This window comes from Poecilia latipinna, unplaced genomic scaffold (genome assembly GCF_001443285.1).
Source record: "Poecilia latipinna isolate Pla-1442-1.1 unplaced genomic scaffold, P_latipinna-1.0 Scaffold1027, whole genome shotgun sequence".
Classification (NCBI taxonomy): domain Eukaryota; kingdom Metazoa; phylum Chordata; class Actinopteri; order Cyprinodontiformes; family Poeciliidae; genus Poecilia; species Poecilia latipinna.
This window is the reverse complement of record NW_015113643.1, coordinates 116,223-138,581: the sequence shown is the minus strand read 5'-3', so window position 1 is coordinate 138,581 and position 22,359 is coordinate 116,223. Positions and strand designations below refer to the sequence as shown.

Here is a 22,359-nt window from a genome sequence, read left to right as displayed (position 1 = left end):
GGGGCTTCTTTGAATATATAGTCTTCAGTCTATATAGATATAGCCTTAGATATAGTCTTTATATCTAAACCACCTTAAATATAAAAATGTATATCTAACACATAATATTTACTACTTACAGTACATATTATCTTCATTTAGGTGACTAAAATAGCTTGTAATCCTGCCAGGATAAGCAGGTACAGATGGATGATCTCCATTTAATCCCTATGTGTGCTTCCAGTGCCCCCCTGTGGTGATGGAGTAAATGTCACATTTAGTGTATCCACTGTACAAAATGACAGCACACAGATTAATAAATGCATGAGTATTATTTATTTATACAACCAGAGCCCAATCAAACTATGGAGGAAACTTGTTTCAACATCCTATACCCAGTATAAGATGCCAATAAAATGCCTTGAGAGACATGGTTGTAAGCCTTCTCAAGTTTCACAAAACACATATTAACTAGCCAACCAATCTAATGATCCCCTCACCCAAAGTCACATTGCCTGCTCTTGAATCAGACATATGACAATCAGTCAGCGCTTTCTTTCTAAAATCCAAGAGTGAACTTTACCAAAGAGGTAAAGAAGTGGCTACACTTCTTAGTCTGTCCAGGTCCTGGTTCTTGAAAACAGGACCAGGACCTTGAGTATAATTTGTGTCATTTAGTAATTATAAATCAAAGAAAACAAAGACCACATTCTGAGGCCACTTTTCTCCAACATCTAAATAATCCCTCTAGCTATGGAGTATTAAAACATCTCTTGCAACATCTCTCCACAGGGACACAATATAAATGTTGAATGTGGATCAGAGTTTCCTGATGTTGTATTTGGTCCTAAAATAGTTGTTAGAAATCAGCCCCTAACTAGACTTGATGGGGTTAAAGACAACAGAGAGTGCTGAAAAAAACAGCGGCCAACATCGACTCAGATGTGAATTCTAACAACCTCAAAATGCACAACTAAAATACAGAATACCATTTTTTTTTTTTTATAAACACAGCAAAGACGACAAGCATCCTTTTACAATACGTTATTGTACTGGTTTCTAAACAGGTCTTTTTGCAACTAAATCAGGAAACTGTGGCTAATCTAGCAACTTCTCTTTTGCATTACTCTATTACATAGGGCAGTTTGAAAAATACCTTCAGGCACTTTTATCACCGGCTACTATCAAAGACATTTACATGCAACAACTTTGTCCTCAAAGTTAACTCTACGTCCTTGCAGTTCTTTGAAACCAGCCTCATGGAGAGAAACAGCAGCTTGAAGACTCCTCATCATATTGATATTATCCAGATTCAGGCTGATTCTGGAACTTCTTCTATAAAGGCATGAAGCAGCGTCGCTGGTTCGCTGTCTTTCTGGTGATGCTAACAAAAAAAAGAGAAAAACAGGAGCATGTCACATCAACATAAGACGACCTTAAAGTCATTGTCCATTTACAATCTATTTACAAAATATCAGCAGGTACAACAGAAACAGACTTTGATGGTTTCGTAGGTGTCGGTGATGAGGGCGATGAACAGGCTGAGCACCATGTAAATGAAGAGAGACGTGAAGGTGTAGAGATAGATTCTGCTGAAAAGCCACACCATGTAGCTCTTGTCTCTCATATTAAGGAAGGTGGCAAACATGTCGTCTCCGTTAATGAGAGAGAAGAGGCACTCTGTCACTTTGTCAAATGTTCGGAACTGAAAAACGGAAACAATAAAATGGTTTTTGGATAATAACCTGATGATTAATTGAGGATCAGGGCCATTCATCACACTAATAAAGTGAATTATTCCTACCTTGTCATGATAAGGTCCAAGAACAATCCAACCACAGAAGCAGTACCCGAGGTAGATCATGGCAGCGCAACAGCAAAACCGGATAACGTTAGGAAAGGCAGCCCTCAGGGTTAGGATTAGGATCTGAACGGAAGTGAGTTGTTTTCGGTTCTCTGGACAGAATATGTTAACCAGAACTGAGGAGAAGGCTCTTACGTTGTATTTCTTGAAGTAACCAAGGTAGCGAATAACACCAATCCACACCAGCATGGTGGCTGTTCCAAGTAAGATGCTGCAGACATCATAGTTGGTCAGGAACTATAAAGTGAAAAGTTGCATTAAAGGTTTGTGAGCCAATCTTTGAAAGTTTCTAACAAATGCTCATGGTATGTAACAATAAAATTCATGCAAACCTTGGTTTGTATTCCTATTTTTATCACTGACCCGGTGATGGTCAGCGTGTCACTGATGTTAATAAATATACACCAGCCATTCACAAACTCCATGCGTTCTGACCAAGTCACCAATTTATTGAAGTGGGTTTGGAAGAAAATTTTGAACTCCTGGATACAAGAAAACAGTACACTGTTACAAAGAAAAAAATAATAACAATGGGAAAAAACAATTCTAATGAGCTTGTTTTTTAATCTAATACAATGCCCTCAAAACTTACTGCAGATTCTAGTAAAGATATATAAACATATTTTTTTCATAACAAAATTGTGGTGCACTTACTACTATCCCTACCAATTCCTATAAAAGAAACACAGCAAAAGTATTTTTGGAAATTATTATTTATCTCTTTTAAATTGACCAGAGTGAGAAATTTTAATTAGTAACCCATAAATATGTGTTTCCTTGTGTATAAATAAGACTCATTTATTCAATCTGTCTTACCACCATTCCTACTAATATGGTGCTAAACTTCGCTGGGATTTTAACTGTGAATTTTGTTCAAATAACACTAGGACTGAGCTTTACAGCAGCAAACATTGCAGGTAGATCGACTTCCTTCAACTTACAAACTGGAGTTGAATGCCCTTGACAATAGATCGCGTGCAGAGAATGAGGGAGGCAAAACAGGCGAAGATGACCAAGGAATCAAACATCAAGACGAGGTAATCAATTTTCCCAGCTGCAAAACCAGAGTTGCAGTTTTTACGTAATTTATTCCTACTTTACGTATTATTCTGCATCCTAAATAAGCAATACAAGGATTTTATTTCATAAGTTGTGGGTAAAAACTTACAGGCTTTCACGTTATAGTCCTTGCACTCATGAATTTGAACATCATTTTTGACACCCACTTTTATCTTTCCACTGTGTGCACAGTTATCAAATATGATCTGTGTGTGAGGAAAGATACTGAACATTTTGATGCACTTCAAATGTGTGGGACAGGCTTAAAAGTTTTATTCATTCACTAATTCAATCATTAATTCATAAAATGCAATTATAAAACACTAAAAATGCAAACTATTACAAGTGATAAAGGGTTAAAGAAGATTTAAAAAAAAAATTAAGGTAAATGCTTCGTCTGTAGATCATTCTAGACTCTTAACATTTCCTATATGACGGTATTTCAGTCATCAGATGTTCTCACCAACCTTTATGTGGAAGCCGTAGCAATCTGGTAGCTCATGGTGCCGGACGGTCTGCAGATTGATGGTTTTCAGAGTGAAGTTGATGTTAACTGACACGAGCCTGAACACACAGACATGCAATCAGCAGACATCACTGCTGTCAGCTGGTTTAACATCAGCTTTGCGTTTCCTACCTTTTGAGATCTACAGAGAAGTTGATGTTTCTTTCCAGATTAGTATTGTCAAGAGATGTCGGCGGGAATACGGAAATACACTCTAAAGGGGAGGAAGAATGTGTTTAAAAATATCATTAGCTTAAAACCCACCTGTTTAGAGTTGCTGATGGCGAAATTAGGGTTAGAGTACCGCGGGGGTTTTGATGCCTTCGATGTTTTTAATGTTTTTATCTTTACTTTTTATCTATTTATGTAAAAGTGGTGAGTGATTGAGGGTCATTGCGCGCACAGAAAAACCCTGTAAATTCTAGACTCTAACAGGTAAAAAATAGTGCACAAAAATCTGTGTAGGACGGCGAAGTCCTAGCAGCTTTTTCAATGTCACATGCTGTTTTTATTGTGTTTTTCAGTTATGTAAAGCACCTTGAAATGCCTTGCTGCTGAAATGTGCTATACAAATAAAATCTGATTGATTGAGTAGCTAGCACAGCAGTGGAATGAGGATAAGAATGCAACACTAATTTAACTAACTATGTTATTTCCTCTTTTTGTGTCACATGAAACTCCACATTATGATTATTTTCCAGTCTTGACTTTGAGTCAGATTTTATAAAAACACTCCACATGCCTGACCTTTTTAAGGGAGATTGGCAAACAGAAAGCCGATTATTAAAAGAAAGCCTTTTGATGCTTGTTATATGTCATGTTAGGGGCACAGCAAAGAGAAGCATTGGAAAACACCAGACTACTAAAAACCAGTACATATTTATGTGCTAGATTGTCCCAATCAAAGACAAAGCTTGAAAATTGTTTTTCATTTTCAGTCTAATTAAGCTTGAATTATCTTGCCAAGATTAGGGCAAAAATAACATTACGAATGCATGCAACACTTTCCAGTTTTTCTTAGAAATAATTTTTGAAACTGTCAATCATGCTACTGCTACTTTTCAAATTACTTGCTACTTCATGTAGCAATTGGCATGCCATATAAAATCACTGCAAAATGCTCCGTACTTATGATTGTTGTGTGAAAAACAGTGCACTAGTTAGAATAAATCTGCAAGGTTCTAAATGTTCTGCATAAAAAAACCAAACCTTCAGCAGGTCTGATTTCTGTACCTTCATCAATGTGTGGATCAATGTAGAAGCTGTCTCTCTCCGGATCAACGGTGCTGTTTTTGTAAAGCAGTTGACAGACGGACAGCGGGGTGTACTTGCCATCAATCTTCCCATACGCAAGATTTTCTAGAGTCAGGTTCTGAAGATTGGTGTACTGAAAAAAGGAGTGGAACCCAATGTTAATGCAATGTTTCAAAATACCCCCAGCATTCTTTCCTATTCATGTACCGTGTCGATGACGTGGTAGATGTGATCATACAGGTCGGCTTTAGTATAAAGAGCATAGTTTCCCTGCCAGTGGTCCTTGAATCCTTTCAGGAACAGATGTTCAAATGTCATTAGATTGTCCTCTTTGAATGTAGCCATCATTTCATTGCTCAGGCCAAACAGGACCAGCTGTAACAATGAGACAGTAAGATGAGCAACAAATCTATGCCAGTTGAATAAAACAACAAAACTAGAAAATATGTTATACCACCTGTGCTGTGATGATGACAATTTTCCATATTTGCAACATGAGTTTCCATGGTTTCCGACCCTTGGCTCTGTACTTCTCGCATGGATTCATAAAAAAGTACTTCAGCCTCCTTCTGAAATCCTCCACCGCCTTTGAATCCAGGGAGCGAGTGCTCCATCTGCAGTGTCCGTTGGGTTTCTTCCCCTCTGACCTCTGGGTCAACAGCTGCTCAGATTCCTCCATTGAACTGGAGAGCACCAGATAAACCAGAGAAGTAGACCGCAAAGCACAGAGTACACTGTAAATTTCAAGGAACCCTGTTCAGCGATTCTAGTCATTCTGATGTTTATCTAACTGGTTTTGCTACATGTTATTGTCTTGGCTGAAGATTTATGTTACTTCGTAAGAACATTTAACATATACTATAATTTGCAAGCATATAGCGACAGATGTCTTATGTGTAATTCAGTGTCATGGTGGATCATTGCAGCACAGAGAGAAACTCAAAGGAGAAAACTAAAGTACAAATTTTAAAAGTTTCTTTAAAAAATTAGTTGATTTATAATGTTAATGGTAAACGTACGTTTCACTTAAAACATGTTGCAACAAGCAAAAACAATTAAAGGCTATGAAAACCAATAAAGCTTGCAGTTGTGACTTATTTCAATGTATTTCTAACAGTGATAGCTAGTTATCTATTTAATATTACAAATGCATTAACATGTCTACAGAATAATTTGAATAAAAACATAAAGTTGACCTGCAATACCTGATGAGAACCAGCGATCCAGTCGTCCACCCAGTGGGGCTTATGTGTGATTTTGAGAAAGCAGCTTGTTACAGTGCATCACAGCAGTCTTCACCGCAGTGACTGTCATTCCTCTGTGTTGTTCCAGTTTTTCCACAACAGAAAAAAAAAAAAAAGTTTCCGGCGTCAGACGCAGCACAACCAGAAACTAACCAAGTACAGGTTGGGGAAATTTCTTAATTAAATAAAGCAACCATCATACTCCAAATCTAAACTATCAAAACATAATAAACACATTTTGAGAAAAAAAGAAAAAGCATGTTTTTTGTGTTATTTTAGTTTTTTTCCACGTTTTTTTCTTTCGTTCCTTTTTGTGTTCTTTTCCTCTTTTCGCATCATTTAGGGATATTATTAGCCGTGAAAAACGGACAGTCATGATTTTCGGTCAGTCATCACTGTAACCAATAGGATGAATCTGCCACCAGTCACTGTTTTTCATTTGGGTTAAATGGTTTTCTAACCAGGGGAGCAAAACCTGTGGAACAGCAAGGAGGCAAAAACATAAATAAAGGTAACACTGAAGTTTCCCAATACTTGTTTGATTGTCCAGTCAATTAAGATGGGCACTCTCTGTAGTATATGCAATGTTACAAAACATTTTTCTATACTTAATGTTTCTGGTTCAAAGCTTAAGAGTTAGCTCAATTTTAATGGCAGTTCTGATGATTTTTAAGAAGATGTGTGGACTGTATTTCATCACTACTGAGTCCTGCAATGGACATTGAAAAAAAAATAAAATAAAAGTAAATGGATCCTGACTTACTTATGCAAGATCTCGCAAAAGTAGGTCGGGATCTTGCAAAACTTTTAAGTTTTAAGTCAGGCTCCATTTTTAATGTTTTTTTTTTTCTTTTTTTTCTTCTTGTCCGTTGTGGAGCTCAGTACCCCATTTTCAAAATCACACATATTTACTGAACAATTCTACACTGACAAAGATTATTTGGAACACCGTGTTATATTTGTCAAACCTTTTATTGTAAAGAAACACACACACAAAAAGCATTTGTCTTTGTTTACTTGTCATTAAGGCCACTTTACTCTAAGTAAAGCGTAAAACCAAGACATATTAAGTCTTAATGTTTCTGATAAGCTATGTGAGTTTTTTTTGTTTTGTTTCATAGTTTTTGTCCCACGAGTGGCCATGTTCCTGTGCAGTTGTGACTTATTTCTATGTATTTCTACCAGTGATAGTTAATTAAATGAAGAAGCGTCCCTACTTCTTCAGCCTATAATGCACCAAAATTCAAAAACCGCCACTGTCTGCCACACAACTGGTTTATGAACCACATATTCAAGGAAAAAATAAAAAACTGTCTGATCCTTTTAAGTATTTAGGATACAGCAAATACAAGTCATATACAAAGATCTGCAAGAAAGAAGGGTATTAATTATTCACATTATGTTTTATGACTGTAGACTTGTAGTGAAGCTACTGTGACATAATTTCTTGTTCACTTGCAGTAATGCACAGAAACAACAGGAAACACCTCTTCCATCCACTAAACTGCAGCTGCCATGTTTTCACACCCAACAATTTCTGAAGAAATCACACCACAAACATGAGAAGAAAACGTAGACAAGGCTTCTGTTGGTGACTCAGATTTTCTGAGCCTTTTACATAAAGGGTGGAATTTATGACATGATGTTAAATGCAACTATTGCATTCTAAAAGTTTGTAGTTTGAACATTTTCTCTGGTTGTAATTTATAATTTATTTTTCAGTATTACAATTCATTTGGACAATATCTTTACATATCTTTTTGTGTTAAAATATTTAAATATATGTATACCAAAAACAAACATTTTGTGGTGCCAGAATCCAAAATACACAAACATTATAAGGCTAAATACCTTCATTTTCATTATGAAAACATAGACTGCAGTAGTTATATCTAGGCATGGGCCAAGTACTGCTGTAAAAGTGTGTTGAAATTTAAAAGTTAGTTTGTAAAACTGTTAAAAGTTCCCATCATACCATTCCTACACTGCAAATACAATTCTTTTAATTCACTGCCAGAGAAACGGAAGAAGCAACCTGAGTTTTTGGTGACTGAGTAAAGCCAAACGTCGCTAAAGTTCAAGGAAGAAATAAGGACAGGAAGAATGATATAATGGAGTTAGGGAGGAATGACACAAGGAAAAAAGGAAGGAAATAAGGGAGAGAAGAAGTACAGGGAAGAAAAGAAAGAAGCGTTAAGGTTTGAAAGGTGGAAAACAGGAAACAAGGAAGAAAGGAAGGAATGAAGGAGATACAGAAGGGAGAAAGGAAGGAGGATCAAAAGAACAGACAAGATAATTTAATCTGAAAATACACATTTTCTTCCATACCCCTTTTTCTTTTCCCACAATTTTTTTAGACCTGGAAAATACTGAGATCAAAATGCATATTTTTTTTCAGATTGTGTAGGAACCTTGTGAGGTGTGAGAGCTAAAGAAATCCTATCAAGACATGACAAAAGTTTGTAATCAGACTTCTCCTTTAATTCAAAATCCTTTCAATCTAGCACCAAAGTGTTTGAGTGCATGAGGTTTTCTCAGGCTACGAGTGCAGTGATTTGTTTCCCCACCCTCTCCTGTTGCTGCTCACTGCCTTTAGCAGAAGGAAGGCTGCGTGCAAGAAAAGCCAGATTTGCCAGCTCTTAGATGGTCTCAGTGGCAATAAAACATGTCCGGTCATGGCGGGAAATCACTCTTTACAGTAAAAATGATTTAAAAACTGCACTCTCGTACAAAAGGGGAAACTGCAAAAAGGTGTAACATAAGCACTTGAAAACTACATCTAATTTTAGCAGGTGTTTATTCTACGTTTCTATCCAAGAGTATGTATTAAAATCAAAAGCACAAGGAAGAAAACATCAACGTTACATTATTTTAGCAGCAATATGATGGTAAAATTATTTGTCTACTTCAAAGTACTTAGATCATGTTAGAAATTTCAAAATGTTTCAGTAGGTAGCATGATGAGAACCTCACAGCGGCCCATGCCTAGTGGTAACATGTAGTTTCACGTACTTCGTGTTCTGCCAAATGAAAGGCACGAGTAACAGGAAGAGACAATGGGTGTGCTTATTGAGTTAAACGGTCTGTCCCTGGATGAGAAGTGTCCTACAGAGAAGTGAACTGAGGGATGTGTGATGTTGGGGTGAGCGAGCGCGACCGGAGAGGCTGGAAATTAGGATCTCCCCCACTGCTGGTGCACCCCGGCGACGTGGCGTCTATGTTGGAGGGCGACTCTGCCAAGACCTCGTCTGGCAGCGGAGGAGCCCCAGGGTCCCCCGGCTTGGGGAGGCTGGAAGAGGTCGAGGAGGGAGCCACACCGAGGCTGGCCCCGGCCACGGAGGGCAAGTCTCCGCACTTCTGTAACGAAGACACGTTGAGAGAGCTGGCTAGGTCTGAAGTGGAAGGGCTTCGCTCCCCGTCTGGGTGGAACAGGAGGGTGGAGTTGTTTGAAAAGGTGTTGGGGAGGTCAGTCGTTGTGGTCAGAGTGCTGAAGCTGCTGTCAGAGGACGAACTGGAGGCCCCCGCAGCTGATTGACAGAGAACACAATAGAGAAGAATGGGTAAAGAACATTTCACACATTCGATCGATGCAAAAAACAACTCACCTCTGAGAGACTCGATCTTCTCGTTTTTTGCTTTTTGCACTTCGTCTGTGATTTTAGTGATGATGAAGTTTTGGGAGCGCATCTCCCGGATGGAGTCAATCAGAGCGTCCAGACCCCGAGGGTTCTCAGCCAGGATGTCCAGCAGCGTTGCCGTCCTCTTGGTCTGCGTGGTCCGGCAGCTTATCTCCTCCGCATCGTCCCGGGTCAGGATCCTCCGGGAACGCAGGTAGTCCAGGTGGCGGTCTGCTCTGATCTTGTCACAGAGGTAATGCCGCAGTCTGGTCAGCACCTGGGAATGCAAGAGAAATCATGTAATAATAATATCTAACAACTAAGCAGAAAGATTCATAACTTTGCGTGGGATCTTAGTGGTCTACTCAGTATAAATCCAGCTGTTGTGTAAAGGCCCCAAAGATCTCAGAGAACATTTCTGAACAAACAGCATAATGGAGATCAAGCAACACAGCAGACAGGTCAGGAAGAAAGAAGTGGAGGTTTACCAGGGTTACTCTATAAAACAATATCCCAAGCTTTGAAAAGAGTGTTGCTAAGACATGGCCAGCCTCCGAAACCAACAGGCCAGGCAGAGAGGGCATTAATCAGAGAATCAGCCAATCAGAGAATCAGCCAAAAGGCCCCTAATAACTCTAGAAGAGCTGCAGACAGGACAGTTATTGGTTATGAACTTGATAAATCTGGACTTTATGGAAGGGGAAAGCCATCGCTGAAAGATTTTTGTTTGTCATTTCTAAATTGCCATGAGCTATAAATGTAGACATGATAAACACACGGAAGAAGTTACTCTGGTCAGATGAAATAAAAATGTAACCCTTTGGCCTCCATGTAACTGGGTCGGTGATTTTTAACTTTCATGTCCTCTCTTCCACCTTCTCCGCAACGCCATTTTCATTGCTTTACCAACAACGAGCAAAGTTTTGATTAATATTTTTACTAAAGGAATATCTGATTTGGGACACAGAGCAATATGAGGTGGCGGTATCGTACTCTGGGGTTGCCGATCTTCAGCCACGACAGAGAAGATTGAGTCTGGGTCATAGGTTGACCTTCTATCCCTGGACTTTAAGCATGCCGCCAGGTTAATGGAGTGAAGTACATCAAAACAGATCCATGTGCTAGAATAGTGCAGTCAAAGTCCAGACCTTAATCCAGTAGCAAAGCAAGACAAATATATAATTTATATATATATATATATTATATATATAATATATAATTTTCCATCAGTTTCAAGTATGTATTACTTTGTGTTGGTCTATTCCATAAAATCCCAATAAAATTCACAGAACTATGTGGCTGCAATGTAAACATTTATGGAAATGTCTAAGAGGTATGGAAACATTTGAAAAGCCCTATAGTTGTCAATCCTAACAACATTTCTAATACTCTACTTAACTGATAATGTTGTACAGTGTATCTCCATTTATTATATTTTTGACAGGACTGGGTGTTTACATGAACACACAGAGGGTGTGGTGAAGTATTTCCTCATTTAATGGGCCTTTAAATCCAAACAAAGCTCATAAACTGTGCCAGTCACCTCGTTTTCAAAAACTTTTTTTTATTCTGATGCCAGCTGATCACCTATTTATCGTACTCACGTCTTTCTTTATCTCTGCCATTTCTTCTTCAGTGAGGTGAGAAACATCCATCTCTCTTAAATCAAAATCCAGGTGTTCCGGGTGAACAACGACGACCTAAATAGTGAGTTGCGTGTTTAAAACAGTGTAATAAACGACATCAATAAATCATCGGCGACCCTTAAAAGATATGACACCTCATAACTAATTGCTAAAAGCCGACCCTTTCCCTTTCTAACAAAGTTTTCGATCTGAATCACGGAGGAAAAACGCCCGGACTTCCTGATTGTGTCGAGGTTATAATACGTCGACGCGAGAGGAGAGAAGTACTCGCAGCAGCTTCACTTTTAGCCTCATGTGCCCTTCTACTACCATTTTTTGACAGAAAAACTCAAACATGAAGGTCTTCATTAAGAGTAAATGGTAAAAGTTCCCACTTTCTTGGATTGCAGGGCTGGTGAAAAAAGATCTTTCACTTTTAAAGTTTTAAAACACAAGTAAGGCGCTACTCTCGTTCAGACCACTGGAGGGCGCTGCCGGATGTCTTTTCACAACAGAATCTAGAAATGCCTTAAATAAATAAATAAATAAATAAATAAATAAATAAATAAATAAATAAATAAATAAATAAATAAATAAATAAATAAATAAATAAATAAATAATTTTTTTGTAATGAAAAGTTTGTACAAGCACAAGATACCATTTTTTGTTTTCTCCCATTGTCACAGATCACACAAAATTATTTAATTAATTTATTTTCCCTATAATATAAATGTTTCACAAACTAAAGGCTCTTTCATATGACAAAAGAGCTCTGCTACACTTGTTTTTATCGAGCTCTGCAATGCAGTTTGTACCCTATCAAAGAAAAGCCATCCCCAAACAGAAAGCCAGTCTAATTGCAGAGGAGTTGATGGTCTTCTGTTGCCCTGCTGGGAGGCTTTTCATGTAGAGGTGATGATTTAAAGCTGAGGAGAAACACAGGGTGTGATAAACGTTGTCATAACCCACCATTTCTAGAGGAAATGTGTGACAGAAAAGCATCAGCTTTAAATAAGTGTTGAAAGGTCAGACAAAATTCCAGATGTTTTCTTTGGGGGGGAAAAAAGCATAACTGGCAACACACTGTCAACAGAAACAACAATATTCATCATGTTCTTTCCAGAAAGCCACCATGATATTTCACACTGTTTTTCAAACCTACTGAGAACAGCAGCTTAGAAACAACGAGACTCGGAGAAAAAAAAATGTCAAGAATGACCTTTAAGTCATTCTTGACTTAAAGGTCAATGAGGTCATTCTTGTTTCCTTTATGTTTGCATCTTCACTACATAACTTACCTCCCTGAAGCTGTACTTCGCCATCCTATCTCTCTCCAGGAGTTCATAAAGTTCTTATTCAAGACTATTGGTATAATTACAGCACATTAGTCTTCAAAACAAGCCATTAATGCAGTAATAGTTTATTGGCTGGTGTCAGATAGAATAAATAAATATTTTTTTCTTTCTTGCTCTCTTAGAGCAATTAAATTATTTTATGATCTATTTCTAAATGAAAAGGTTCATATCCAGGGGATACAGCAGAGTAGTGGTGGATATTAAACATCCACACATTTGCAAGAAACAGTTTAAATACTGGCTGTCGTTTTCTCTGCCAAACAACTTCCCTACATGAGGCTACGTTTGCAATCAGGTGACTGGGGGGTCTGTTTGAGTAATTTTGAAATGACAATGGCTGTTCTATGTGAATGAATCTGGTTTGCAAGAATTTGCCTTTGCAGTGTTTTAGTAAGACAATGTCATTGACTGGCATTGTCCAGTTTTTCTTTGATGAGCTCCAACCAGTAATCTGTAGTTGATCAACAGAAAAAAAAAACAAAAAAACTATCAAAACTGAAAACGTCCATATTTTTCCTACATAAATGCATCAATACAAATATTTCTTTGTTTTTGGTGGCTGGTAAAACCGAGATACATGTTGAGAGGGTTTCATGTGCTAACTGAGATAATCATGCATTTTTTTTTTAATTTCACCTTGGATTCTAAACCTCATAAAAAACAAGTAGCACACATTTTCCTCTGTTTGTTGCACGTTAGTAGCTAAACGAAAACATCATTGACACCTCTATGAATTGTGATTTGAGCAAATGTGATGAGTGACTCCATGCGTAAAAAAAATCACAATTTACGTTTTTTGAATTTCTGTCTTTCAATCTGAGCTCAGTAAATCCTGCTATCATCATCTCATGTTTTAACAGTGCCACGGGCTGCTGACTGCTTTTGGCAAAAGTAGTTATCTTCTAATGAGCTGAAACATAATATCCTCAGCTGTACTTTTCCAGATATGTTTGTTAATTGGCTCATTGTCTTAGGCTTGGCATGGTCACACGCTTCTCTGTTGGAAGGAGACATCTCAGGTCTTTTCAGATTCTCCAGCTGCCTATCATGTATCCAATGTTCCTTTCAGCTAAGATGGTTCTGCACATTCTTTAGATCACATCTTTGGCAGGAAAATTCCCCCTTGCAAAAACCACAACAGTGAGCAAATTGCCACCATGATCAACTGCACCAAGCTCTCACTTGTTTGCTCTTTATGTGCTGGCACTGACTCAAAAAGGCCTTTTGCAACCTCACTTAGATAAGAACGAGACAGTGCCAGTCTGCTCTCCTCAGCCTTTTGTTCTCAGACTTTCCAATAAATGAAAACACACATTTTCCATCTTGATTGTCTGTTGTTTGATGTGGATGAAGCAGGATGCTTCTTGTGTTGCTGCTTCAAAGAGACTTTGCAATGTTCATTCTGAAAAGTGTAGTGCTTCAGGGATCCTTTCTGATTTTATTGGGCTGGGTGTCCTCCCTTAAATGTATAAATAATTCCTTTGCTTCAGTCACTCCAGAAAGCTAAATTTGAAAGTCAAACACCGACACAAATGTTAATGCGCCCGCCCCACACCTTGAAGGCTGACTAATTGGCATTCCACCCTTCACTTTTAACACTGGCATGCGAAGACCCATTGCACTCTTCTTCAAGCAGTCAAAATTCAGCCAATTCCTCGGCCAAGAGAAAGATTCAGTTGCTCATAAAAGAATGTAGCTTCCCTTCGATATTCTTGTCAGAACTTGTAGTGCCCTGATGTTGAGGCCATGTGTGGACTAATGGAATATTTCATGTGTCGGTATGGATAACTTCATAGAGTGCAGCAGATCAAGAACAGATAAGAGATAGTCATAATTACAGCAATGTCTAACCAAAAATGAGAGTGCTGCACAGGAAATGTGAAGATGCGCACGCACCTACACACACATGCACACACAACACACAGTGCTTCGGTTAATGTATTACCACAGCTGAGGTAATCAGAAAGCTTCTTGCTGCAAGTAATCTGCAACAACCACAAGACAACCCCGCAGGTAAGCCCCATTCTAATCACCTCAAATTGCAAGTTACATGTGAAAGACTTTGTAACATGTGGCTACGACCGTGAATTCACATTAGCGTATCACTTTTTAAAGTTTTAAATGGTCACAGGAAAACTGTCAACGAAAAAAATGACAACCACAAATGAAAATCAGGTTAAATCAGATTTTAATAGATGCACTTCATCTGATAAAATCAAGGGCTGTGCCGTCTCTGGTTCCACCAGAGTTCCCTTGTCGACGAAAAAAACTACGTCCACAAGTCTGGTGTTCATGGAAGAATGCAATGAAAAGAAAGCCTTTGTAATAATATAGCCATTAGAAGTCTCACTACACCTTGCAATGAAATTACTATCCTCATGGTGAAACATAGTAATGGCAGCATCAGGCTTTAGGAAAGTCACAAGCATAAACCCAACAATACATCCCTGCCCACCTAATCTGGCTTAATTTCAAATAAAGTGGAATTTGTGAGAAAATGTGGAAAAGTTCAAGTTGTCTGAATACTTCTGCAAGTCATTCCATCCATCATAAACCTACATGTATGTTTGTATTAGAAAGTATTTTTCAGTTATTTGTCTAAAATAATCAGGAGCATTGATTTTAACATATCACTATTGGAACATATTTATCAGTTTATTGTAACATTTTGTCAAGTAAAACAAAATCCCTGTAGCGTAAAGCTGACAAAAAAAATAAAAAATAAATAAAAAAAATAAAAATAAAAATAAAGTTGTGAAACTAACAAAAGTTTCTTGAAAAAAATGCACAACTGAAAACAGAAATATCAGCCAAAAGGGATTACTGCAATATAATTTATTCCAGCTATAAACTGAAAAGTGAATAGTAAAATTATCTATTTTTTTCTGTTCTGTGAGAAAAGACATACCATCCAGACTTCCATCAAACTGAAACAGAGCTAAAGGGAGCGGTTTTCTAGGAACCCCTCTTTCAAAGGGAGGGTGAAACCTCCTGCTGCCGGGCTCATGGCAGGGCAGGGAGCGAAGCATTCCTCTCATAGTTTTGGAACACCTCTCCTGCTTTTACATACGTCAGATCTGCTTGATAAAAGGGGATCGAGTCTAAAAGGAAGAGCTCACTGGCAGCTTTAGCCAATTCTGATCAGGAGAGTTAGTTTGGGAAGATGTGGAAGATCTTTGTAGCTGTGACCTTCTGCTTTACTCTGGTGAGGAAGTAGCTGTTTCTTCATACATGATGTTTGATTGGTTATTTTTAATAATTGACTTTTTGTTAGGAAAGTGATGAAGTCTTTCACCTCAGGTGTCAGCCTCATGCCCAGAAGCCTGCCAGTGTCCTCCTGACGTCCCTGTTTGTGCAGCAGGGGTGAGTCTAATGCTGGACAGCTGCGGCTGCTGCAAGGTCTGTGGACGGCAGCTCTATGACGACTGCAGCAAAACTCAACCGTGCGACACTGCAAAGGGGCTGGAGTGCAATTTTGGGGGCAAATCTGATTTAGCACCAGGCATCTGTCGAGGCACGCTGGCTTCTGCTCCTCTCTTGGTCTAATTTAAGTATTCCCTCTCCCCAGCACCTAACCTTTCCCATTTCTTCTCAATAGCTAAATCAGATGGGAGAAGCTGCGAGTTCAACGGCAGGATGTTCCAGAATGGGGAAACCTTCAAGCCAAACTGCAAATATCAGTGCACCTGCATGGATGGATCGGTTGGGTGCGTCTCGCTTTGCACTCGTGACCTTTCGACGTACCGAGTGGGCTGTGAAAAACCGAAGAGGGTTAAAGTGAAAGGACAGTGCTGTGAACAACTCATCTGCCTCTATGATGCAAACACAGGAAGGTCTGGGTCAAGGAAACGCAGACGAAAGTACAAACAAGACCCATCTGATGGTGCCTTTTCTAACAAGAACCATCCTCCACATGTTTGGGAAGGAGAATTAACAGGTGAGTACTGTTCTGTTTTTGACACTGTTAAAACAGAATGGGACCCATTTAACTTAAATGGTTAATTTTAGCTTTTAGGAGTCGTCCAAAGAGGCTTCAAACAGGAGTCCAGTGTCGGCCTCAGACCACAGCCTGGTCACCCTGCTCCAAATCCTGTGGTCGTGGAGTTTCCTCCAGGATGACCAACAAAAATATCGAGTGCAAACTGGCGACTGAAACCCAGATCTGTGAGATCCAACCCTGCAAGGAAATCCCCCAAAAGGTACTCTTGCAAATGTCCTGCAATGTCGGTTGTACATAAAATTCAGATTTACTTCTGCAAAAGAATTTGGAGAAGGTTTTCCACAACTTTGTTCAACATCTAAAGTCAAGGTTTTTAAATTTTGTTCCACAGGGAGCTGGGAAATGTCAGGGGAAGGCTGTCAATCCAATTCAGATGCCCTATGGTGGTTGTCATAGTCTGAAGACATTCCAGCTGAAACTCTGCAGGTCCTGCTCAGACGGCCGATTCTGTCGGCCTCACAGGACCCGGACGCCATCTGTCCGTTTCAAATGCAAGTCTGGACAGACTTTTAGGAAGAAGGTAGCGATGACTGGATCTTGCCTGTGTGATTTGAACTTCGCCAAGAGCAGTAAAAAGTTGCTCACCCTCTATGGACGTTTTAATACGATTCAGAAACTCTAACTGTGAATCTGAGAGCAATTCAAATAAAAACTATTATTCTGGAATTATCTTTGTGGCATTGGAGAATTGTGCTTTGCTTCATTGTGAAACCTTTCATGTTGTGAAAGTTTGGGTCTTTTTCTCTGAACTCGTCACTTATAATTCTTTAAACATCAATTTGATGCTTAAGTTTCTGTCATTGACAAACCAAAACATGACACGTTGGCCAGTCCAGCAAGTAAAATAGTATGATACCAACACAATACCAAAGGCTTCTTTTCATTTATTTAATGTGACATTATTCTAAAACTGACAATCACACCAGTTTACAAGGCTGTTTACAAGAGTGATGCCATTTCTCAAAATATAAGAAACCAAATGCATCGAACACAAAACCACAAGTGCATTTTTCCTCTGACTCTTAATGAGGTCTTATTTTAAAAGGTCATTGCAAGAACACAGAGATCTAGTAAACAATAGTTTATGAGGTTTTAGAGATTATGACGGATAACAGTGACGGTAAAGGATACAAAAAAAGAGTATTGTTTTTATTTAAATCCAGAAAAACTAGCCACAGTAATCCACCGTCATTACAAGATGAGTTTGGGAAATGTCCCAACATTTTCAGTAATTGTGTTTGCAAACCAGCAACAACATCTTCACAACTAAATTAATTTACAGCCTCACAATCTCATACCAGCTGAGAAAGAAGGAAAATACGCACCACTTCTTCTCACAAATCACTGCAAAAACATACCTTTTTGTTTTTGAGTCATTGGAAGAGCAGATTTATGAAGATCAAAAATATCCCAACCACCACTGATGTTTTGGTACATTCCCCTACGACTTAAATGTTGCATACAAAAAAAAAATAAACAGAACATATCTGTTTGCAAAACTGCAACCTAAAAAAGGGACTAAAAGACCAGAACTGGTTCAATCTGATAACTTTATGATAATGCATTACGAGTGTTTAAAGTAGGCAAATCTCTAGTGCAAATGTAAGTCTCTTGTGTTTTCATGTTTATAAGCTGCACTTAGAAGAAATTTCATTGTACAACTTCATCTAGAGGATCAACATGGTTTTCTTTAGATTGTTTACCAAATTTCAGTTTTCCTGAGTTTTCATTTTTTGTGTATAAAGTTGAGACCACAGAGAGATAACACTACATGGTAATGAGTCCGTGCAGGCCAGAGATCTCCAACAAGACAAGAGGTAAATTAAGGAACATGTTTCCAGTTAAAAAAAACAAAACAAAAAACAATCCATATAACATTCACCAAAGACAAAATAAAAATAAAATAATGTCCAACACGTGGGAAGCCTAAGTTAATCAGTTTTGACAATTGATTTACATAATTGACATGATGCAAGCTCAAGACTGAGAACCAATCGTGTGTGCAAAGAAAACAGAAGTCATTAACCAACTGGCTACTGGCTAGACTAAAGAGCTTAGAAACAGAAATCCATCTGTCCCTTGACCTTTAAACCATCTGCTCAATCTGAAGATGCAACCTTAAAAAGGAATGATGATTTTCAGGAATTCAAATCAACTACACCCAGACAATGTGCTAAACACAGGAAGTGGAAGCCTTCTCTGTGCAACACCCTGTATTTTCAGGCAGCTTCCTGTCATCAACAAACAGCGAGTCTTAGTTTTCTAAATCCCCTCCACCAGCCCCAGGGCTTAATTATCCTCAGTAAAATGTTTGAGGTTCTGACCTCTCAACTCTTTGAAACAAAGACTTAACATTCAGAGTCCACAGAAAACACAAACCACATCCTTAAAGCCACAAAAATGTGCTTGAAGAGTTTAGCAATGTCTTAAATTATTAAAATAAAGAGTCATACTGCTGTAGCCAATAGCATAGAAGGAAAATTGACAGTTAGGCATTATTGCTCAAATTTTACATTGTAGAAATATTAATAATCGGAAGTAAATTTTTGGATAAAACAAATTACCATTCATCATTCTAGTTTCCAGATTAACTTAGATGTTTTTGGTTTTCAGCAATTTTCTCTTAAGAGAGTAGAAAAATCAACAACACCACCAGAGCGCACAGATGATCATTTTTCTCTGCTGCACCATTTTAACAATGTTGAAAAATGTAGCACCTTTACAGAGTGAATCCATTTAACAAAATATGAAACAGCCTCTCTGTGGACCTGAGCTTAAAACAGCTATCAAAACCTCTATAAATCTGGGGTTATCACCATTATCACCATATGCAGCAGTTATTGTCTCTCAATAAAATTTCTTCATCTTGACTCTCACTTGATATAAATATTACAGTGTGCACACACACAAAATGCAAACCATCATTTTAGGAAATACGATGATCCAAAAGCTGATGTTTGTAGCCCTTCATCAAAAATTGTCATGTAAGATTTTTTGAGGAAATCAACGTAATTCTGAATGCTGCGTTTGTGGGTCTCCGATTGGTCCAGACTGAGCTGCAGGTTCTTCAGACGCACCTCAAACTGTTTCTCCGCCTGAAGATCGATGGCAGACAAGCAGTAGTTTATTTGGACATCAGCTCAACTATCAGACATTGCATAATTTGCTGGCATAAAAGAGGAGAACGTCTTAGAAATGCGTTGCTCACATTTTGCTTGCTCTCACGAAGAAGCTTCAGCTCATTATTCCTTCTGCTCTGCTCAGCCTGAAGCTGCAGGATCTTCGTCTGCAGAGCCTCTTCTCTGGAGGAAGTCTGGCTTTTTACTTTACTCACCTGGGACAAAGCAATGAGTAACTCACCAATGTTGGTTTAAGCTAACTGTTCCTTTTAATCTGAGCAAAAATCTCTTTGTTTTTCATAACTGTTGAGGCTCACCTGCTCTCTGACATCCGACAAAGCAGCTTCCAGCTGCCGATTCAGAGCCTGACACTCTGAGGAGCGCTGATCCAGCTGCCGGTTGCTGTAGCCAAGGGCCTCGTCCTGAGCCGCCAGCTTCCGGACCAGCTCCAGGTTCTCCTGCTGCACCTGATCGATTTTTCTGAAGAGGAAAGGTATTTTTGTCTACTCCAAACTGCCAGGGTCAAACTCCAGAACTCAAGGCCTTGTGTCCTGCAGCCTTTAGACGCTGCTTCAACACACCTAAATCAAATTATGTGTTCATTAGTGGGATAATTTAGCTACAACGTAACTAAATTACACTGGAGTAATTTAGCTACACTGGAGTGGGGGCACATTTAAAATCGGTAACTGCACTCGAGGACTGGAGTTTGACACTAATGGTTAATACCAAAGCTTATTTGTTTGCTGCAAAGGCCCAAATCAAATAAAAAAATAATTTAAAAAAAAACTAATTTGTGGTAAGACTCAAAATAAAAGCACAAACACAGACTCCCCCATTCAATCTTACTGAGCTTAAGTTGTTTGTCAAAGATGAACAGCCAAACATTTCTGCCACTAGATGTACAAAGCTGATAGAAACATGCATCTGTGGACTTGTCAGTTAAGCAAAGGTTGGTTCTGTGTGTCTTCTTGCCTTTGGAGAGAATTCACTTTTTCTTGTAACTTCAAAGTGGCCTCATGAACAGACTCTTTCATCTCCAGAGATGATCTCAGCTGTTTACTTTGAGTCTCCATCTGCAAACAGAAATTGTGTAATTCACAGGTGCATTGTTTGGATGAAGTGAAACCGTTCAAAAGTGGAAAATAATTATTTAGCAAATACATTATGTGGGAGACACAATGTAAGTGATGGAGAACTCACACAGCAACAAACACATCAAAATATACACGGCGGTGCATTTTCTACACCACAAACAGGTTTTTTTTTTTTTTTTGTTGGTTGCAACCATAAAAATCATCGTGATAAGGAAGCACAATAGAGACACGGGGGGGTTGTACTACCACCTAGTGGCAAGATATATGTAAATGAGTTTTACATGTTATGTCTGATGACAACAGCTGGCGTTGCACACCTTAAACTGCAGTTCCTTAACGGACTCTGATTTTTCCGAACACTGCCTCTCCAACCTGCGCAGGTTCTCCTGGCATTGGAGGAGACTCTGCTCGGCTTCACCCAGTAACTCAGGGTAAACTCTCAGCTCCTCTATGCGTCCCTGCAGCTCCTGCCTCACCTAGGCTCCAGGGTGGGTCCAGTGCAGGGAACAGGCACAGGCATAGAGACACTTTTAAGTTTGCAAAGCTCCCCATCCGTGCTACTTGGACTGAGAAGATTTACACTGCGTTAGGTTGTTAAAACAAACTATTTGAGGGTTTTGCAGAAGAGGTCTAACAGCATAGTGAAAGGCAATTTAAAAAAAGCAAAAAGGAGAGAGATGTAGAGTTGTTTATATTAGAAAAAGTATAAGAGTTATGTGAGAATTTCTGCTTCAATCAACCGTTAGTCATTAATTGCTAAACGGGATTAAAATGTGGAGGTGGGAATACCTTCTCAACTGCTGTTTCTTTCACGTCTTGTGTCGTTCTTGTTTCCCTCAACAGATTTGCGTATTTTATTTGAAGACTGTCGATCTCAGCTTTGAGTTCTGCAACCTAGACAGAGGAAAAAAACAGTTGAATCTTTGATATAACAGAGTTCCTATAATATGGCCACATTTTCACATTGTCAGTTTATTGCTTCATGGATATTTGAGTACAAAACATTCAGTTAGTTGGGTTTTATTAGCATTTTATTTTCACAAATGACCAAACAACACAGGACTGAAGCTGGTTACTGATTCAGCAGTGTGGTGAAGGGCTATCTTACCATTTTGGAAGTTAAAATGTAAATGATTATATCAAATCTGGACTGAGCGATCCAAAATCAAACAGATTATTTAAATTATAGTTTGTAATCATCAATAAACCCCACTGAAATAAAAAAACAAAAACCTTGTGCTCATTTTAAAAAAAATAAAAAAAAAAAAAAAAAGAGGCAAAAAACCTCTGACATATTCTATAAGTTTGACTTGAACCCAAGCTGTGAAGTGGCCGATCAAACATGAATATCATCATCCTAAATATAAACCAAAGGTAACCTCCCTTCTGAGCCTAAAGAACACAGACCTGAAAGTGGCATTGTTCCGCTTCATGTTTCTTTTCTAGTGAGATGGTCTTCTCTTCAACGAGCGCCGACTCACAATCAGCGAGCTGCTCCTCCAGCTGAGCCACGGACGACTGCAATCACGCATAAATAAATATCATTTCAGCTGCAGAATTAGAGCAAAAGCAAAAAAAAAAAAAAAAAAAAAAAAAAAAAAAAAAAACACCAAAAAAAAAAAGAGGCCAAAAAAAAAAAA

At 38.6% G+C, this 22,359-nt stretch overlaps 4 protein-coding genes across 11 annotated transcripts in view; 1 reads left to right on the top strand and 3 right to left on the bottom strand.

Annotated features, from left to right (window-relative positions):
- The window catches only part of LOC106958897 (protein CYR61-like), a 38,935-nt gene extending 21,294 nt beyond the window's left edge, over positions 1-17,641 (top strand). The window contains exons 1-5 of one of the 2 annotated variants that reach the window (XM_015051069.1): positions 15,258-15,708; positions 15,804-16,017; positions 16,102-16,440; positions 16,512-16,702; positions 16,835-17,641. In XM_015051069.1, coding sequence (XP_014906555.1) covers positions 15,667-15,708; positions 15,804-16,017; positions 16,102-16,440; positions 16,512-16,702; positions 16,835-17,125 — 1,077 coding nt within the window. In that variant the 5' untranslated portion in view covers positions 15,258-15,666 and the 3' untranslated portion in view covers positions 17,126-17,641. Of the gene's footprint in view, positions 1-15,257; positions 15,709-15,803; positions 16,018-16,101; positions 16,441-16,511; positions 16,703-16,834 lie in introns of those variants that run through there. The other variant, XM_015051070.1, reaches the window with a different exon arrangement.
- On the bottom strand, positions 297-6,084 carry mcoln3a (mucolipin TRP cation channel 3a). Of its 3 annotated transcripts, XM_015051060.1 has the most exons (13): positions 5,867-6,077; positions 5,119-5,344; positions 4,869-5,036; positions 4,641-4,794; positions 3,540-3,621; positions 3,370-3,466; positions 3,012-3,108; positions 2,785-2,897; positions 2,176-2,325; positions 1,979-2,080; positions 1,784-1,906; positions 1,478-1,684; positions 297-1,363 (listed from the first exon to the last, which is right to left on the bottom strand). In XM_015051060.1, exons 2-13 carry the CDS (start codon positions 5,338-5,340, stop codon positions 1,292-1,294), a joined length of 1,587 nt encoding a protein of 528 aa, XP_014906546.1. In that variant the 5' UTR covers positions 5,341-5,344; positions 5,867-6,077; the 3' UTR covers positions 297-1,291. The 3 variants fall into 3 exon arrangements, with proteins under 3 accessions (XP_014906546.1, XP_014906545.1, XP_014906544.1); XM_015051059.1 differs by having other exon boundaries at positions 1,784-2,080; positions 5,858-6,084; XM_015051058.1 differs by having other exon boundaries at positions 1,784-2,080; positions 5,867-6,083.
- Positions 8,248-11,677, bottom strand: bcl10 (BCL10 immune signaling adaptor). The gene is made up of 3 exons (XM_015051071.1): positions 11,127-11,677; positions 9,511-9,799; positions 8,248-9,432 (listed from the first exon to the last, which is right to left on the bottom strand). The coding sequence occupies exons 1-3, from the start codon at positions 11,175-11,177 to the stop codon at positions 9,011-9,013; spliced, it is 762 nt and encodes a 253-aa protein (XP_014906557.1). The 5' UTR covers positions 11,178-11,677; the 3' UTR covers positions 8,248-9,010.
- The window catches only part of LOC106958891 (outer dense fiber protein 2-like), an 11,543-nt gene continuing 6,561 nt past the window's right edge, over positions 17,378-22,359 (bottom strand). For 3 of the 5 annotated variants that reach the window (XM_015051051.1, XM_015051050.1, XM_015051052.1), the window contains exons 11-17: positions 22,127-22,237; positions 21,509-21,613; positions 21,037-21,195; positions 20,598-20,698; positions 19,940-20,102; positions 19,712-19,837; positions 18,193-19,598 (exon numbers count right to left, since the gene is read on the bottom strand). In XM_015051051.1, the coding sequence (XP_014906537.1) occupies positions 19,425-19,598; positions 19,712-19,837; positions 19,940-20,102; positions 20,598-20,698; positions 21,037-21,195; positions 21,509-21,613; positions 22,127-22,237 (939 nt within the window). In that variant the 3' untranslated portion in view covers positions 18,193-19,424. Of the gene's footprint in view, positions 19,599-19,711; positions 19,838-19,939; positions 20,103-20,597; positions 20,699-21,036; positions 21,196-21,508; positions 21,614-22,126; positions 22,238-22,359 lie in introns of all 5 variants that reach the window. The other 2 variants (XM_015051053.1, XM_015051054.1) reach the window with 2 other exon arrangements.